Source organism: Scyliorhinus torazame, chromosome 18, assembly GCF_047496885.1.
Source record: "Scyliorhinus torazame isolate Kashiwa2021f chromosome 18, sScyTor2.1, whole genome shotgun sequence".
Taxonomy (NCBI): domain Eukaryota; kingdom Metazoa; phylum Chordata; class Chondrichthyes; order Carcharhiniformes; family Scyliorhinidae; genus Scyliorhinus; species Scyliorhinus torazame.
The window spans coordinates 103835162-103854577 of NC_092724.1; the positions used below are offsets into that span (position 1 = coordinate 103835162).

General features: G+C 44.2%; 2 protein-coding genes across 4 annotated transcripts in view; one reads left to right on the top strand and one right to left on the bottom strand.

Annotated features, from left to right (window-relative positions):
* Nucleotides 1–3560, bottom strand: part of LOC140395400 (protein SCO1 homolog, mitochondrial-like) — a 34241-nt gene extending 30681 nt beyond the window's left edge. Inside the window, exon 1 of the mRNA XM_072483110.1 lies at nt 3342–3560. Within this exon, the coding sequence (XP_072339211.1) occupies nt 3342–3503 (162 nt within the window). The 5' untranslated portion in view covers nt 3504–3560. The remainder of the gene's footprint in view (nt 1–3341) is intronic.
* Nucleotides 3561–4287: 727 nt separating this feature from the next.
* adprm (ADP-ribose/CDP-alcohol diphosphatase, manganese-dependent) lies at nt 4288–17596 on the top strand. 3 transcript variants are annotated; one of them, XM_072483107.1, is made up of 4 exons: nt 4288–4332; nt 10228–10871; nt 12210–12332; nt 17159–17596. In XM_072483107.1, the coding sequence occupies exons 2-4, from the start codon at nt 10262–10264 to the stop codon at nt 17452–17454; spliced, it is 1029 nt and encodes a 342-aa protein (XP_072339208.1). In that variant the 5' UTR covers nt 4288–4332; nt 10228–10261; the 3' UTR covers nt 17455–17596. The 3 variants fall into 3 exon arrangements, with proteins under 3 accessions (XP_072339208.1, XP_072339207.1, XP_072339209.1); XM_072483106.1 differs by having other exon boundaries at nt 4323–4404; XM_072483108.1 differs by lacking the exon at nt 12210–12332 and having other exon boundaries at nt 4323–4404.
* Nucleotides 17597–19416: the final 1820 nt, after the last annotated feature.

The window sequence follows — 19416 nt, forward strand, 5'->3', positions numbered from 1 at the left end:
AGAGGGGCAAGGTTTAGAGTAGATGTTCGAGGCAAGTTTTTTTACGCAGAGGGTAGTGGGTGCCTGGAACTCGCTACCGGAGGAGGTGGTGGAAGCAGGGACGATAGTGACATTTAAGGGGCATCTTGACAAATACATGAATAGGATGGGAATAGAGGGATACGGACCCAGGAAGTGTAGAAGATTGTAGTTTAGTCGGGCAGCATGGTCGGCACGGGCTTGGAGGGCCGAAGGGCCTGTTCCTGTGCTGTACATTTCTTTGTTCTTTGTGTGACCCACAGTCTTGCCGGCTGCAGCATTCCAAATTTAACCTTCCTTTTGTGCAGCACCGCCTTGGCCCGATTAAAGCTTGCCCTCCTTCTCGCCACCTCCGCACTCCAATCTTGATATACGCGGATCACCGCGTTCTCCCACCTACTGCTCCGAGTTTTCTTTGCCCATCTGAGGACCATCTCTCTGTCCTTATAAATCGGAGAAATCTCACCACTATGGCTCGAGGAATTTCTCCAGCCCTCGGTCTTCGCGCCATAACTCGATAGGCTCCCTCCACCTCCAACGGGCCCGTCGGGGCCTCCGATCCCATTAACGAGTGCAGCATCGTGCTCACATATGCCCCGACGTCCGCCCCTTCGGGAAGACCAAGAATCCTTAAATTCTTCCTCCTCGCATTATTCTCCAGCACTTCCAGCCTTTCCACACACCTTTTGTGTTGTGCCTCGTGCATCTCTGTCTTCACCACCAGGCCCTGTATGTCGTCCTCATTCTCAGCAGCCTTTGCCTTCACGACCTGAAGCTCCTGCTCCTGGGTCTTTTGCTCCTCCTTTAGCCCTTCAATCGCCTGTAATATCGGGGCCAACAGCTCCTTCTTCATCTCCTTTTTAAGTTCTTCCACGCAATGCCGCAGGAACTCTTGTTGGTCAGGGCCCCATATTAAACTGCCTCCTTCCGACGCCATCTTGCTTTGTGCCTGCCTTCTTGGCCGCTGCTCTAGAGGATCCACCGCAATCCGGCCACTTTCCTCTCCTTTTTCCATCCGTGTCCAGGGGGATTCCCTTCTGGTTTACCGCACAGTGTTTTTAGCCGTTAAAATTGCCGCTGGGGCTCCTATTAAGAGCCCAAAAGTCCTTTCCACCGGGAGCTGCCGAAACGTGCGACTTAGCTGGTCATCGCCGCACCCGGAAGTGGATCCTAAACGACCCTCTTATGGACTGACCTGATTAATACTACACTCCTGTATGCGTCACTCGATGCCGGTGTCTATGTATTTACACTGTGTACCTTGTGTTGCCCTATTATGCATTTTCTTTTCTTTTCATGCACTTAACGATCTGTTTGAGCTGCTCGCAGAAAAATACTTTTCACTGTACCTCGGTGCACGTGACAATAAACAAATCCAAATCCAATCCAATGATATAGCTATTCAGTTCTCAGATAAAACTGAATTGCTTATTTACCAATACCACTGTTTTCCTTGAATGTAAGTTGACAAAATCTAATAGAATCATAGAATTTACAGTGCAGAAGGATCCATTTGGCCCATCAAGTCTGCACCGGCCCTTGGAAAGGGCACCCTATTAAAGACCACAACCCCACCCTATCCCCGTAACCCCACCTAACCTTTATGGAACTAAGGGCAATTTAGCATGGCCAATCCAACTCACCTGCACATCTTTGGACTGTGGGAGGAAAGCAGAGCACCTGGAGGAAACCCACGCAGGCACAAGGAGAACGTGCAGACTCCGCACAGACAGTGATCCAAGGCCGGGAATCGAGCTGGGACCTTAAAGCTGTGAAGCAACAGTGCTAACCACTGTACTACCGTACCGCCCACTTGTAGTATTTATACAAGATAACTTCGAAATGATCCAATGAATAATTCATTTAGATCTAACATATTTGGCACGGAGTAAAATAATGTTTCTTGCCAAAGATTTAAAACAAGCCACAAAGTTTGTTTTAATATGCAAAGTTTGAGCCTGTGCATTCACGTGACAAAACAAAAATTCCATTTCTCGTAGTCCCATACTCTACCTGTAAATGGGCGGAACCTTATAATGCTGAGTCATGAATCATCCATGTTGCCTCTGGCATTAAAATTTGCACGAGTGAAGGCACAAGTGGCTGAATTAGTAACTACAGAAGCTTCAGATAAATTCTCTGCTCCCGGAGCAGTTGTCATTGCATTATTTCTGTCTCACTTTTCTGCTCAATAACATCTTTGCAGAACTTTGCCAGTTTATAACCATATTGCACCACTGGTCTAAGACTAGTGCCCAAAAGTCCCTTTCCTTGGATGCCACCTTGCCATGGTGGCGAGGCTTGAACATTCCATTGATCCTGAGAGCAATGCGTTGGGAACCATAAGCTTCTGGCAGTGACACCTATGACGGTAAGGTCGGAGGGGAGGAACCAAACAAAGCGCAATCCAAAATACGTCCTCAGGTGGAATATATTCATATGGTATCAACCATATGATGGCAGATGAAGGCTCCAGCAGTCGTCGAGGTTTCCCTGCCACTGGGACCGGACCTATACTCTATCAAGGACCATGTGTCTGCTGATGTGCAATGACATACCAAAAGATGTCCCGCACCAGGCGTCGGCCTAGAGGAAAACAGCACCCCACCCCACCACATAGAGTTTCTTAGGTAGACAATCATACTCGTTAGCAAGTGATAGCTGAAGAGTGCCAAAGAGTTCAGTTGGCACCTCTCGTGTTGTTTTTTGGGCTGCCAATCATCCTCTACCAGGCAAGGGATAATTTTGTACACATATGTCTACAGGGAGAGTTCCAATTTCTGACCGATACATAGAACATTACAGCGCAGTACAGGCCCTTCGGCCCTCGCTGTTGCGCCGACCTGTGAAACCACTCTAAAGCCCATCTACACTATTCCCTTATCGTCCATATGTCTATCCAATGAACATTTGAATACATATTCTTAAAATGAATGCTGCAGTAAGCGCTCGAGTTGTTTAAGTGGATGAAGAGACCACCTGAATGCCCTTTAAACATCACTCCATACCACAAGTGCTCAAAGCCGATTTTTGCCAAGGCCAAATTCTGGCATTGCCAAATCCAATGATGCAGCCTCAAATTCTCATCGCACTTTGTATCCCCCTCTCCCCTCCAATGATAATTAGTGAATTCACACAGGGGACAGAATAAACTGAATTCCAGATATCAGCACTTTCCCCATTCTTATGCCTTACATTTTGGACCCATGAGGATCAAACAATGCAACACCGAGTTTCCTAACTTAGCTCGCGTTGCTTTCTCTGTGAAACCTTATTTATTGGCAATACAAATGGACATTGCATTTGCCGAGTTTGTAACTCACCGCTCTGGTTGGGCACAGCGCGTTCGCTGCGAGCAATTTCGGGTGACTGCACTGGCGGGCGGTGACCCTGCAGTGAAAAGCGCTTTCGCAGGAAACTTTCCGATTAAACCCTCTGGAAACACCGCCCATCCGCTTGCACAGTAGCTGTACCATAAGCGCCATGCTGCACACTGCATAACCTTCGATCAGTACATCCGGAAACAGACTGAGTGCCTCCTCCTACCAACAACACCGCCTTTATATCACTAAATCAGCAGGGAACAGCCAGATACGCAAGTCTGTAACAATATTCAAGCCTCAAAGTGCAACATGCTCCAAAGAGAAATGTTGAATTGCACTGCACCTTTTGTAATGTCCAACTTGAAATGTTTTGGAATATACTTCTACAAATGTTTTCATTCCAATTTGACATGTTTTAACATATCATTTTACAGTTTTTAAAAGTAAAGTATATTTTGGGGAAATCTGTTCTTATCAGTCCAATCTGACAATTTTTCATGAATAAAGTATATTTTGGGGAAAATATCTTGTTCTTATCAGCCCAATTTAACATGTTTTGTAATATACTTTTCTGTACTTTATGAAAAGGATGTATTTTTGAATACATTTTTCCATCTAAGTGATGTTTTTACTATTTTGAAAATAGCATGATTTTACTATTTTGAAAATACAGGAAATACAATCATAGAGAGAGACCGCACAAACATAAAGTCGCAATGAGCAGCTACAGCCAGAACAAGCCGAGGCACAACCCGCAAGCACCCACTTCCCCGCCAAAACATCATTAACCAGACACAACCGTAAATGCTCACTGCCTGTTAAACTAAATTAACCCGGAAGCAGTATTCGCCCCGCCGCAGTTTCATTGGACGAGAAGCGAAAACGTCACAGACAAAGCCCACCATTCACCATCTACCGGAGGCGGGGCTGGGGAAGGTGACGTACATCCGGGAGGTGGGGCTGGTGGTCGCGAGGAGGTGACGTACTTCTGGTAGGTGAGGGTGGTGGCGATGACGCGTCTTCGAGGGGCAGGGTCGCCTGTTTTGCTATGTGTGAGCGGCAGGTGAGTGAAGGGGCTCTCGCCGGCCCCGGGGACACTGGGATCACGGGCCGTCTCCGGGGACACTGGGATCACGGGCCGTCTCCGGGGAGACTGGGATCACGGGCCGTCTCCGGGGACACGGAGCACTGGCCGTCTCCGAGGACACTGGCCAGTTCTGAGGGCACGAGCCACTCTTGCCGCCTCTGAGGGCGCTCTTGGGGCTCCAGCCGGCTGTGAGGGCACTAGGCGCTCTAAAGGGTCTGGGGACACTTGGTGCTCAGGGCACTGGGCGCACTGCAGGTTATGGCTGGCTCGGGATCTGGGGCACTAGGTGCTCTGGGAATACTAGGGGCTCTGGCCAGCGCTCTGGTGAAATCTAAGGGCATGAGGTGTTCTGGCTGGCACTGGGTGCTCTTGAGGGCACTAGGGATTGGATTTGTTTATTGTCACGTGTACTGAGGTACAGTGAAAAGTATTGTTCTGTGTACAGTTCAGACAGATCATTCCATACATGAAAAAAATACATAGGGCAAACATAAATACATAGACATCGGGTAAAGCATACAGGAGTGTAGTACTTAGTAGAGACGATGTGTGAAGAGACCAGATCAGTCCATAAGAGGGTAATTTAGGAGTCTGGTAACCGGTAAGAAGCTTTTTTAATCTGTTAGTGTATGTTCTCTGACTTTTTAATCTCCTGTCTGGTGGAAGAAGTTGGAAGAGGGAATAAGCTGGGTGGGAGGGGTCTTTGATTATGCTGCCCGCTTTCCCAAGGCAGAGGGGGGTGTAGATAGAGTCAATGGATGGGACTACGCTCTAGCTCGTGAGGGATCTGGGGGCAATGGGTGCTCTGAAGGCATGAGGCATTCTGGACACAAGGGGCTCTGGCCGGATCTGAGGGCACTGGGCTCTCTGGGAACATAGAACATAGAAAAATACAGCACAGAACAGGCCCTTCGTCCCACGATGTTGTGCCGAACCTTTGTCCTAGATTAATCATAGATTATCATTGAATTTACAGTGCAGAAGGAGGCCATTCGGCCCTTTGAGTCTGCACCGGCTCTTGGAAAGAGCACCATACCCAAACTCAACACCTCCACCCAACACCAAGGGCAATTTGGACATTAAGGGCAATTTATCATTGGCCAATTCACCTAACCCGCACATCTTTGGACTGTGGGAGGAAACCGGAGCACCCGGAGGAAACCCACGCAGACACGGGGAGGACGTGCAGACTCCGCACAGACAATGACCCAAGCCGGAATCGAACTTGGGACCATGGAGCTGTGAAGCAATTGCGCTATCCACAATGCTACCGTGCTGCCCTTAAGAACAAATAAATCTACACTATATCATTTTACCGTCATCCATGTGCCTATCCAATAGCTGCTTGAAGGTCCCTAATGTTTCCGACTCAACTACTTCCACAGGCAGTGCATTCCATGCCCCCACTACTCTCTGGGTAAAGAACCTACCTCTGATATCCCTCCGATATCTTCCACCTTTCACCTTAAATTTATGTCCCCTTGTAATGGTGTGTTCCACCCGGGGAAAAAGTCTCTGACTGTCTACTCTATCTATTCCCCTGATCATCTTATAAACCTCTATCAAGTCGCCCCTCATCCTTCTCCGCTCTAATGAGAAAAGGCCTAGCACCCTCAACCTTTCCTCGTAAGACCTACTCTCCATTCCAGGCAACATCCTGGTAAATCTTCTTTGCACCTTTTCCAGAGTTTCCACATCCTTCCTAAAATGAGGCGACCAGAACTGTACACAGTACTCCAAATGTGGCCTTACCAAAGTTTTGTACAGCTGCATCATCACCTCACGGCTCTTAAATTCAATCCCTCTGTTAATGAACGCGAGCACACCATAGGCCTTCTTCACAGCTCTATCCACTTGAGTGGCAACTTTCAAAGATGTATGAACATAGACCCCAAGATCTCTCTGCTCCTCCACATTGCCAAGAACTCTACCGTTAACCCTATATTCCGCATTCATATTTGTCCTTCCAAAATGGACAACCTCACACTTTTCAGGGTTAAACTCCATCTGCCACTTCTCAGCCCAGCTCTGCATCCTATCTATGTCTCTTTGCAGCCGACAACAGCCCTCCTTACTATCCACAACTCCACCAATCTTCGTATCGTCTGCAAATTTACTGACCCACCCTTCAACTTCCTCATCCAAGTCATTAATGAAAATCACAAACAGCAGAGGACCCAGAACTGATCCCTGCGGTACGCCACTGGTAACTGGGATCCAGGCTGAATATTTGCCATCCACCACCACTCTCTGACTTCTATCGGTTAGCCAGTTCGTTATCCAACTGGCCAAATTTCCCACTATCCCATGCCTCCTTACTTTCTGCATAAGCCTACCATGGGGAACTTTATCAAATGCCTTACTAAAATCCATGTACACTACATCCACTGCTTTACCTTCATCCACATGCTTGGTCACCTCCTCAAAGAATTCAATAAGATTTGTAAGGCAAGACCTACCCCTCACAAATCCGTGCTGACTATCCCTAATCAAGCAGTGTCTTTCCAGATGCTCAGAAATCCTATCCTTCAGTACCCTTTCCATTACTTTGCCTACCACTGAAGTAAGACTAACTGGCCTGTAATTCCCAGGGTTATCCCTAGTCCCTTTTTTGAACAGGGGCACGACATTCGCCACTCTCCAATCCCCTGGTACCACCCCTGTTGACAGTGAGGACGAAAAGATCATTGCCAACGGCTCTGCAATTTCATCTCTTGCTTCCCATAGAATCCTTGGATATATCCCGTCAGGCCCGGGGGACTTGTCTATCCTCAAGTTTTTCAAAATGCCCAACACATCTTCCTTCCTGACAAGTATTTCCTCGAGCTTACCAATCTGTTTCACACTGTCCTCTCCAACAGTATCGCCCCTCTCATTTGTAAATACAGAAGAAAAATACTCATTCAAGGCCTCTCCTATCTCTTCAGACTCAATACACAATCTCCCGCTACTGTCCTTGATCGGACCTACCCTCGCTCTAGTCATTCTCATATTTCTCACATATGTGTAAAAGGCCTTGGGGTTTTCCTTGATCCTACCCGCCAAAGATTGTTCATGCCCTCTCTTAGCTCTCCTAATCGCTTTCTTCAGTTCCCTCCTGGCTATCTTGTATCCCTCCAATGCCCTGTCTGAACCTTGTTTCCTCAGCCTTACATAAGTCACCTTTTTCCTCTTAACAAGACATTCAACCTCTCTTGTCAACCATGGTTCCCTCACTCGACCATCTCTTCCCTGCCTGACAGGGACATACATATCAAGCACACGTAGCACCTGTTCCTTGAACAAGTTCCACATTTCACTTGTGTCCTTCCCTGCCAGCCTATGTTCCCAACTTATGCACTTCAATTCTTGTCTGACAACATCGTATTTACCCTTCCCCCAATTGTAAACCTTGCCCTGTTGCACGTACCTATCCCTCTCCATTACTAAAGTGAAAGTCACAGAATTGTGGTCACTATCTCCAAAATGCTCCCCCACTAACAAATCTATCACTTGCCCTGGTTCATTACCCAGTACTAAATCCAATATTGCCCCTCCTCTGGTCGGACAATCTACATACTGTGTTAGAAAAGCTTCCTGGACACACTGCACAAACACCACCCCATGGTCTATCTTTCCTCCGAGAAGGGAACTAAAACTGTTTGCAGCATCCCACGTGTGATCTAAATAGTGCCTTATATGGTTCTAACAAGACTTCCCTATTTTTATACTCCATTCCCTTTGAAATAAAGGTCTACATTCCATTTGCCTTCCCTATTATCTGCTGAACTTGCATGCTACCTTTTTTGTGATTTATGCATGCGGACCCCCAAATCTCTCTGTAATGCAGCTTCCTGCAGTCTTTCTCCATTTAAATAATATTCACCTTTATTCTTCCTACCATGGTGAATAGGAGCGTACTTTAAAAAATAGTATTTTATTTGTGTAGCTCCTTTCATCTGCTTAAGTATCCCAAAACACTTCACAGCTCACTTAAAATGCAGTCACTGGTGTAATACAAAATGCAATAATTGCATTTCAGCAATATCTCACAAGCAGCAATGTCATTATCTGTTTTCATGATATTGCTTGGGGAATAAATATTGGTCAAGACACCAGGGAGAACTCTGGGATAATTTCTGCCAACCTAAAAGAGGAGAAGGAGTCGTGTTTCATCGGAAAGATGTCAGTAGCAACAATGCAGCACTCGTTTAGCGTTGTAGCAGTGCCAATCTGGATTATATACCCGGGACTTGAACTCTAACATTCTTACTCAGTAAGAAGTCTTACAACACCAGGTTAAAGTCCAATTGGTTTGTTTTGAAATACTAGCTTTCAGAGCGTAGCTTTTTCCTCGGGTGAAAGAGCTGCGCTCCGATAGCGATAGCTAGTGATTCGAAACAAACCTGTTTGACTTTAACCTGGAGTTGTAAGACTTCTTACTGTGCCCACCCCAGTCCAAATCACCTCCACATAATTCTTACTCGGGCGATAAACGCAAAATATGGCAGATGTTGGAAATCTGAAACGGGAATAGAAAATTCTGGGAAAATTCGACCGATCTAGCAGCAGCTGCAGAGAAAGAAACGGGGTTGACGTTTTGAGTCCATATGATTCTTTAGGGGACACGGGTCACCGATGAGGCAGCAGTGCTAACCACTGTGCCACCCCAAAGAACTGAGTTTTAAGGGAGGGGAGAGTGTTCTTAGAGAGGGTGGGGCAAGCGAGAGTTATGGGTTTAAGGGTTGAAATTCTAGAATGTGGCGTCCAGGTGCTGAAGGCAAGTCTGAGGAAAGTTGCCCTACAGCTGAAGGAGGGTACATAAGAAAGGTGGAGTGAGAACATGCATGAGAATATTAGATTTGTGGCTTGGAAAAGTGAGCTAACATAGTCAACGGAAGAGGCGGCATGGTGGTGCAGTGGTTAGCACTGCTGCCTCAAGGCGCCGAGGACCCGGGTTTGATTCCGGCTCTGGGTCACTATGTGTGTGGAGTTTACACATTCTCCTCATGTCTGCATGGGTCTCACCCCCTCAACCTGGAGTCTTACAACTCCAGGTTAAAGTCCAACAGGTTTGTTTTGAATCACTAGCTATCGGAGCGCAGCTCCTTCACCTGAGAAAGGGGCTGTGCTCCAAAGATGTGCAGGATAGGTGGATTGATAATGCTAAATTGCCCCTAGATATTAAAAGCAAGAGTCAACAGGAATGACATATAGGGACTTGGTATAGAATAGGATAAACACAGCTTGGCATGTTTGCACAAACTGACGTTTGGAGAGGGCGAGGGAAGAAAGTCTTGCTGGGAGATCATCAGCGTAATTTGAGTTTAGAAGTTATGGTGTAGGTGAGCGCAGTGGTGCGAGGGCAGTGGAATGATTGAACAATTAATCTATTTTTGATGATTCTGGGTGAGTTTGTTGAATGTTCTATGAGTGGGCAGACAGGGCTACAATTGTACCTTTGTTCCTGAAGTATCCTTTACTACTGAAAGGAGAAAAAAAAATCACAGCTAATGCCTTCACAGAATAAGAGGTACATAGGTAGGGACAAACCAGGTTAACAGTTTAGAACTGGGTCTGGGAAATGAGCGATGTTTGCCCAGATAGCAACAGTTGACGTGTTTTCCTCTTCCCTATGGGACTTTCATCTGCTTTGCATTGCTTGACTGTCTGCCCCAAGATTACAAAATCCGCACAAAAACCATGGTCAACACTGTTTTGCCAGAGAGCTAGTCTGCTGAGTCCTTGCACTACTGTCGATGGCCTGTCTTAGATTGAATCCAAGTTACTGCTTTCACTTCACTATTTTTATTTTTTAAGATGGTGGCCGTATGTAAGTGAAATATTTAAAAGAATGGAGCCTGAAGCAGCCGAAAACGACCCGTATTTTACTTTTGGGGTCATTGCAGACGTTCAGTATGCTGATACAGAGAATGGCTTTAACTATTCAGAGACAAGAGATCGTTACTATAGAAACAGTCTCCATCTGCTGCGCAGTGCTATTATGGGGTGGAATGAAGAACCTACCACTCCCAGGTTTATTCTGCAGCTTGGCGATCTCATTGATGGCTGCAATTCTGTGCTAAAGTCCGCAGATGAAGCACTTCAAACGGTACTAAGTGAATTTGCAGAGTGTAAGTCTCCAGTGCACCATATCTGGGGAAACCATGAATTTTACAACTTTGACAGGGAACTGCTACTTAAATCGGCTCTCAACACCAAGTGCCTGGGAAATGAGAAACCTCCCGATAATATGGACAGCAGCGAAAAGACAGACTTGGACCCTCATGATCCTGAGGGGTTTTATGGCTACCATTTTAGTCCTTTTCCGAAATTCCGCTTCATATTAACTGACGCATATGATCTCAGCATTCTGGGAAGGAAAAAGAACAGCAGGAAACATCATGATTCTATGCTGAGACTGAAATCAAAAAATGGAAATGAAAATCTTAATAGTCCCAGAGGTAAGCAGTTTTTTTTAATTGCCAACTCGGGCAACAGTTTTAACTTTTACCTTGTGTGAACTTGGTGTCAAGCTTTTCCATTTTAAAAAGTCTCATGGCTGTGTTTAAAATAGAACAAGCTCTGTACAACCCATTGGGTTGTACTTACATACTTCCCCTCATGGAGGCACTGTATGACAGTATTAGCAGGAGGCTACAATTACACTGACTCGTTGATATACACTGTTCCCATTATAAATTTGGGTGTAAGAACTTGCAGTGGAAATGTAAAAAATAGAGCTAAGTATATATGGTTTTCAGAATGGGACTGGCTTTCATTTGCACCTTGTGATCTAATTAAAGAAGAACAAAGAAAAGTACAGCACAGGAACAGGCCCTTCGGCCCTCCATGCCTGTGTTAGAGTTGAACAAAACTTGCATTGCAAACCAGATTTCTATTTCATGTAGGCCGCTTTAATTTTTAAAGTCATTGCAGTTGAACATACCTGCTAATAAAATAATTATAAATGCCCATCTGATAGAAACTTTAAAAAAAATTACATTACTACCGGAAAGGATTGAAACCAGGTTGGAGGATTTTGATCCTCTTGGAACCACGAGCAATGATTTTCAGAAATTATTTCAAAACCCTGGATTGAACCATAGCTTTAGTCAACTTGCCCAGCATTTGTAGCATTGACAGAAATGAAAAGCAACCCCAGTGTTAACATTGATAGTCATGTAATTATATATTTTTGCATGGGTAATCCTAATCGTAATGGTGCTTGAACTTTTTTTGTCAGAATTCAATTATTTTAAAAACAATTTTTAAAATCAAGGGGCAATTTAACATGGCCAATTCATCTACACTGCACATCCTTTTGGGGTGTGGGGGTGAGACCCAGGCAGATGCGGGAGAATGTGCAAATAACCCGGGTCCCAGGTGCCGTGAGGCAGCAGTGCTAACCACTGTGCCGCCCCTGTCAGAATTCAATTATATGTTCACAGGACAATGCCAAACAAACAAATAGCAAAAGACCTGTAAAAATTCCTACAAATGAAAGCATATAAAATTAACAATGGTGGCCCATTCAAGAAAAGAGGTGAGAATAGTTTTTTCTCTGAGGGTTGTGTGGTAGGTGCCTGATCAGCAATGGGGTGAAAGGTTATTGAGATTAGGCGGGAATGTGGTGTTGAAGCTACAATCAAATCAGCCATGATATTGAATGGTGGAGCAGACTCAAGTGACGAGTGGCCTACTGCTGCTCCTAATTTGTTTATTTATATGCACCTCGTAGCATTGTGGAAGTGAGTCAGTGCAAGTCGAAAATGTATTCGTCCGATGTATTTAATTGGCAGGACTTACTGGACTGAATTTACGCTTTCTGGCGTTTAATGGAGGTTTCAGTCAGGAACAGCTGGAATGGTTAAACAAGATACTCACGTTCTCTGATAATAATCAAGAAAAGGTTGCAATCATTGGTAAGTTATGGTGTTTAACAAAATCTAATTTCAGTAACTATCTTGATTGTGCATTCATTAATTCATTATAAAGGACTGATCATAACCTAGATTTAAATAAATCACACTTGTTCTCTTGGAATAGACTTGGTGTGCGAATACCAAAAACAAAAGAGAATAAATTTAAAAAGTAACATTAAAAATCAGTTGTGTTTCTAAGGATGTTATATTATAGATATGGTCTTTGACCAGTACTTATGTTATGCGATGTGCAGGTGACTGGCACACTTTATATTGTATACTTCTGCCTGCAGCAGGTTACATTCCTTGTTTTTAGCTTGCTGAGGAGTCAGATTGTCCACCTTATTTCTGTCAAGTCACCACTTGCAGGTTAGTGTGCGTCCAGAGTCAATACTTGAACAGCAATAATATAACAGACTAAAAATATTCTTCTAACACAAAAGCTGAATTATTTTCTGAATGGCGTGTATCTCTTGCTGTGCAGTCCTGTTGCGAGACTTCAGTTTGGCACTTTAAACACTGCTGACATTTCCGTGTAGTCGAGTAAAAAAAAACAGCCATCCTCTTGGAGTGCTGTAATTTCTCTTTTGAGTATCTTGATCCTTGTTGTGACTGATAACTAAGTACAGTATAGATATTGGCAACTTAAAGATGATGAGTGACCTTGACTTAGGTTGCAAAAGTCATACATTGAGATTGCTAGTTGGGTTTTCCTTTTTTAAAAAAAAAATATAGCTGCTAGAGATACTGTATGAATCTCAGAAAACTAGCAAGAAAGTACAGTAGGTAATAAGGAAGGTAAATTGAATTGTGGTCTTAATAACTAAAGGAGTAGAGTGCAAAAGTAGGGAAGTGCTGCTGTACACTGCATTGCTGAGACCGCACCTGGGGTACTGTGTACAGTTTTGGTCCCCTTATTTGAGGAGGTATATTAGAGGCAGCACGGTAGCATTGTGGATAGCACAATTGCTTCACAGCTCCAGGGTCCCAGGTTCGATTCCCGGCTTGGGTCACTGTCTGTGTGGAGTCTGCACGTTCTCCCCGTGTGTGTGTGGGTTTTCTCCGGGTGCTCCGGTTTCCTCCCACAGTCCAAAGATGTGCGGGTTAGGTGGATTGGCCATGCTAAATTGCACATAGTGTCCAAAATTGCCTTTAGTGTTGGGTGTGGTTACTGAGTTATGGGGATAGGGTGGAGGTGTGGACCTTGGGTGGGGTGCTCTTTCCAAGAGCCTGTGCAGACTCGATGGGCCGAATGGCCTTCTTCTGCACTGTAAATTCTATGATCTCCGAGGAGGTTCACTAGATTGATTCCAGAGATATGGGGTTTGTCGAATGACGAGAGATTGAGCAGTTTAGGCCTACACTCTCTTGAGTTTAGAAGAATGAGAGGAGAATTAATTGAGGTATATAAGATGATTTAAAAACTATTGATAAAGTAGACATAGAGCGGATGCTTCGTCATGTGGGGCTATCTAGAACGAGAGTTCATTGTCTCAGGATAAGGGGTAGCAAATTTAAAACAGAGATGAGAAAAAATTACTTCTCTCAAAGGGTCGTGAATCTGTGGAATTCATGACCGCAGAGTGGTGGATGCTGGGACATTGAATAAATCTAAGGAAGAGATGGACAGATATTTAATTAGTAATGGGTTGAAGGGTTATGGAGAATGGGCATGAAAGTGGAGATGAAGCCAAGATTTGATCAGCCATGATTATATTGAATGGGCTCAAGGGGCTGAATTGCCTACTCCTGGTTGTTATGTTCTTGTTATCTGATCAAAGTACAGCAAACATTAAACCTTGAGTATGAATAGACAAATGTTTAGATCAGGTTGGTTCAAGGGATGAGAAACTTCAGTTATGAGGATAGATTGGAGAGGTTGGGACTCTTCTCCTTGGAGCGAAAAAGGCGTAGAGGCGATTTGATGGAGATGTTCACAATCATGAAGGGGCTGGCAGAGAAGCTAGGGGAGAAACTGTTCCCACACGTAAAACGATCAGGAGTGAGAGGGCATAGATGTGATTTGCAAAGGAAGCAAATGTGGTGTGAGAAAAAACATTTCAAAAACAGTGGAATGCACTGCTGGGGTCTGGAATGCACTGCCTGGGAGTGTGATGGAGGCAGGTTCAATCGAGGCATTAAACAGGGCATTGGATGATTACTCGATGTGCAGGGGTATGGGTAAAAGGCAGGAGAATGTTCTGTTCGGGTGTCAATGTGCACGGGTACGGGGAAAAGGCAGGAGAATGGCACCAAGTCACATTGCTCACTTGGAGAGCCAGTGCAGACTTGATGGGCCAAATGTCGGACTCCTGTGCTGTAACAATTCTGTAATTCTGTGAAGGTGGCTCAATTCCCCATTCTGCGACCCACTATTTTCTGACAGTTTGAAGCACAATAGGAAGTCATCTTCTCACTTATGGGGCGGCACAGTAGCACAGTTGCTTTACAGCGCCAGGATCCCAGGTTCGATTCTGCGCTTGGGTCACTGTCTGTGCGGAGTTGCACGTTCTGAGTGGGTTTCCTCCGGGTGCTCCGGTTTCCTCCCACAAGTCCCAAAAGACATGCTGTTAGGTAATTTGGACATTCGGAATTCTCCCTCTGTGTACCCGAACAGGTGCTGGAATGTGGTGACTAGGGGCTTTTTACAGTAACTTCACTGCAGTGTGAAGCCTACTTGTGACAATAAAGATTATTATTAAGTCACAATAACCTCCATTCCATTATTGTGCATCTTATTGGCCAGGAATATGTCATACTTGTGTTCTTATCAACTCGCAATATGAGGGCGGCATGTGGCACAGTGGTTAGCATTGCTCCCTACGGCGCTGAGGACCCGGGTTCAAATCCCAGACCTGCGTCACTGTCCGTGTGGAGTTTGCACATTCTCCCCGTGTCTGCGTGGGTTTCACCCCCACAACCCAAAGATGTGCAGGGTAGGTGGATTGGCCATGCTAAATTGTCTTAATTGGAAAAAAATAATAATTGGGTACTCTAATTTAAAAAAATTTTTTTTTTAAAATTTAAAACTTACAGTATTAGGACCTGAACGAACATTTACATTGCCTTGACATCACTTGCATTGACCAATGTGCTTATACTTATTTTCCTATCCTCAGGATTCCCTTAAGAACTTTACAACCATAGTGAGGTGCCACACACATCACGTGAGTGATCAGATAATCTGTTTTTGGTACTGTCCTTTGCAGTTCCTATTCAATGTTGCACCGTAGTGCCTGTCTAGATTAAGTAATTATGTCTGTGGTGGAATCTGAACCCAGAACCTTCTCGTTTAGTACTATTCACAAGTCTTCTGACTTGGGCAGGAGTGCTAGCAACTGAGCCAAGCTGACACTATAAAAATACGCATGCAAGCATTTAAAAGTACAATACAAGAAATGGCCCAAAACAGCTACAGCTCCCCTAACCAGTGTGTGTAACTATGTTTGGAGTCAAATTTCGAATGTACTTACCCATTCAGCATCTAAGGAAAATAGTCTTTACTTCCAGAGAATTAGAAAGTTTGCCAAGGAAATCTAAAAATCATTGAGTACCATTATCTCTTTGCAACTCAATGTTGGATGAGCTTTATCTTCCACTTCATTATTTATCAGGTAATATTTCAGATTATAATCGAGGTTGACCGTCCATTGCGTTTTGAAGTGGTGCTGCACCTTGTAGTTCCATCTTCAGAATTACTTCTTACTCAAAGGTCACATGTACTGTCTGGTAATTCTGTTGGATGAAGATCCCATGATGCGCTCTCTTCCAGTTTGCTAAAAGGATGGCAGAGAGATTACAGTTTCTGACCAGCAGTCCTTCCTCAACCAGTATCACAAAAGAGCAGGTTATCTGGTCAAATCTGATCCCAAGTGAAGGTCACTACTGCTACTGAAGGCAACTAAACATTCCTGGTCACTGTTACATAAGTGAGATTGTTAATGTGTTTATGAAATTTCCTCTCCGTTATTTATGCAAATTTGACTTTTTTTTTTACTATTGATCAGTTTATTACCTTTATCTGCCATTCATCTTATATGCTAATCAGACTATAAAGATTGCATCAATCCAAAGCAACTAGAGCTTCATGTTGATGCAGAATATCTAGAAACAGTCATGTATGAAGTCCCCTCTATTAGGGTGCTTCTTAGTTTTAACAGTTGATACCTTTTCAAGTTTGAGTTTCATTTTAAGATTTTCTAATGACTCCTATTGGTTTCCTCCTCCTCCTTCAGGTACCATGCGCTAAGAGCGCATTGGGGACCATGGACTTCCATTGGATTGGTCCAGGATTAAGCACTGCATTGGTTTGCCATTGCCTTCTGCGGTATGGCTGACCAGGGCACTCTCCCACTCTTAACACTTGCCATCAGGCACATTGGAAGCGTTTACAGGCCGATAATCAACCTCTTTGGCAACATTAAGCAAGCACCTTGGCCATCAAACCCTGGGGACTTGAACCCGGAGCTTCTGGCCCAATGGTAGGGATGCTACCCACTGTGACACAAGACCTTCCTGCTTTATCCCTTACGAACATCAAAATCAAACCAGAATTTATATGATGTGCGTGGGAAACAGTCATGCAGAGTTCTTAAGTTGCTCTTATTTAGAGAGCGACGCAGAGTTCTATATAAATGTGTTCTGTCAGCTCTTCATTGCCCTATTGGTCTCAGTTTGGTACCTGTAATATAGCTGCATCTTTTTTTACAGGTTATTGTCGATGTGTTTATATTTTGACTACTTTTGAGCAATTCCACTAAGTGCGAAAACGTGTATTACGAAGTGGGGGAAAGATGCTGTAATTCTAAACTGTTTTCTTAATGCAGGTCATCTCCCTGTCCACCCAAATTCTGCAGATCCAATGTGCATTCCCTGGAACTATGATGAGATCCTCTCGGTATTGCATGCACACACGAGTATAGTGTGTTTTATCGCAGGACATGATCACGACGGTGGTTATTACTTGGACGATCATGGAATTCACCATCTTACCTTTGAAGGTGTGATTGAAACGTCACCAGAGAGCCATGCATTTGGTACCATTTATGTTTGTGAAGACAGAATGATCTTGAAGGGAAGAGGCAGGATTCCTGACAGAGTTCTACACTACAGAAAAACATAAATGGATAGACATCTGTGTTATAACCTGTTGTGGCATGTAGATCTTTGGCACATGATACTGTGTACTTTCCAACCAAATGTTTAAATCAGTTTCCCCATTTTGCCTCTGTTGTATTTTTAATAAACACACACAAATGACAGAGCACGCAACAGTATCGGAAAATTTAATCAAGGGAATGAATCTGGGGATGCAGTACTTTATATTTTTTAAAATGCGCAAAATAATTTCTCACACTTTGTCCCAAATGATGTAGTACGTGTGCATTAGATCAGTGACCGTGGCACAGTCTGTCAAACACATAACATTAACTGGTGGGATGCATGTGAATATGCAATTTGATCAGGAACAGATTAAAAATCTTCAAATATTTTCTCAAATTGAATATAGGAGAATTTTTAAAAATTTGTTCATGGGACATGGGCATTGCAGGCTGTGCCAGCATTTGTTGCGCATCCCTAATTGCCCTTGAGGGGCAGTTAAGAAGAGCCAACCACATTGCTGCGGGTCTGGAGTCACACATAGGCCAGACCAGGTAAGGACGGCAGATTTCCTTCCCTAAAGGACATTGGTGAACCAGATGGGGTTTAATGACAATCGACACTGGTTTAATGGTCACTTTTAATTCCAGATTTTTATTGAATTCAAATTTCACCATCTGCAGTTGTGAGATTTGAACCTGGGTCCCCAGAGCATTACTCTGGGTCTCTGGTTTTACTAGTCCAGTGACATTACCATTATGCCACCACCTCCCCTTAATTCATGATGTAGGCACCGCTGGCTAGGCGAATATTTATTGCCCATCTGTAATTGCCCTTGAGAAGGTGATACTGAGCTGCCTTCTTGAACCACTACAATCCGTGTGATGTCGGTACACCCACAGTTCTGTTAGGGAGGGAGTTCCAGGATTTTGACCCAGCGACAGTGAAGGAACGACGGATATATTTCCAGGTCAGGATGGTGAGAATCTTGGAGAAGAACCTCCAGGTGCTGATGTTCCCATATGTCTGCTGCCCTTGTCTTTCTCGATGGTAGTGGTTGTGTGTTTGGAAGGTGTTGTCTAAGGAGCCTTGGTGAGTTCCTGCAGTGCATCTTGTAAATGGTACACACTGTTGCTACTTGTGCGTTCGGAGTGGAGGGAGTGAATGTTTGTGGAAAGGACACCAATCAAATGACTGCTTTGTCCTGGATTGAGTCGAGCTGCTCAAGTTGTTAGAGCTGTACAGATCCAGGTGTTAGGGAAACCAAGGTAGTTTTAAGGGATGGTATATTTGTATTGGTTAACCTAGAAATAGGGTATAGTTTTAAGTATGCTTAATTAATGTTTCTATGTCTGGAGGGGAAAACATATATTAAATTCATGCTGGACACTAGTGTGTGTATGTGAGAGTTTGTTTCAATTCCAACTGTGATTTTATTGTGCTTTAATGAGGGTTTTGGTGTGAAGAGCAAGTAAACCAGCAGTTTAGCAACTGTGGCCTAGTAAGGAAGAGAGGCTTTTAAGTTTTAGTTTAGCTGAATGTGATGGCAGTTGGAGATAAGTAGTGACAGAAATGGCAGTTCCCACAGCTCTGCTAAAAGCAGTTGGTTTTAGAAGACTAAAGAGGGAACATCTCTCAGCCTTGCTAGAAGAAACGCCTTACCACGGAGTAATGGATAAGAAAACAGATGCCGGAAACCTTAAAGTCCAGCTAGTTAAGGAAACTAGAAAAATGAAGAGATGTTTCCAAGAAGTCTGGAGTTAACAGAATGAAGGAAACTGAGAACCAGAACAGATTACTGTTCAGTAAAGTCACCGAGTTGAAAAGACATTGGCTTGTGAGAGGCCAGAAAGATAACTGCAGAGTGCCAAAGTTTGTGAGAAATCACTGCAGTTTGGAGAGACATTATTCAAAATAATCATGGAAATCAATGGCTGGAGCTTTTAAGATGCAGGAAACCTGAAGGGAGCAGTATAAAACCTGA

Bases quoted from the DNA above. Each gene is read 5' to 3' on its own strand.
- adprm (XM_072483106.1), top strand. From the start codon at position 4,352: ATGACGCGTCTTCGAGGGGCAGGGTCGCCTGTTTTGCTATGTGTGAGC. The intron at 4,405-10,227 runs GTGAGTGAAGGG...TTATTTTTTAAG, and splicing joins TTGCTATGTGTGAGCGGCAG to ATGGTGGCCGTATGTAAGTG. The intron at 10,872-12,209 runs GTAAGCAGTTTT...TTTAATTGGCAG, and splicing joins AAATCTTAATAGTCCCAGAG to GACTTACTGGACTGAATTTA.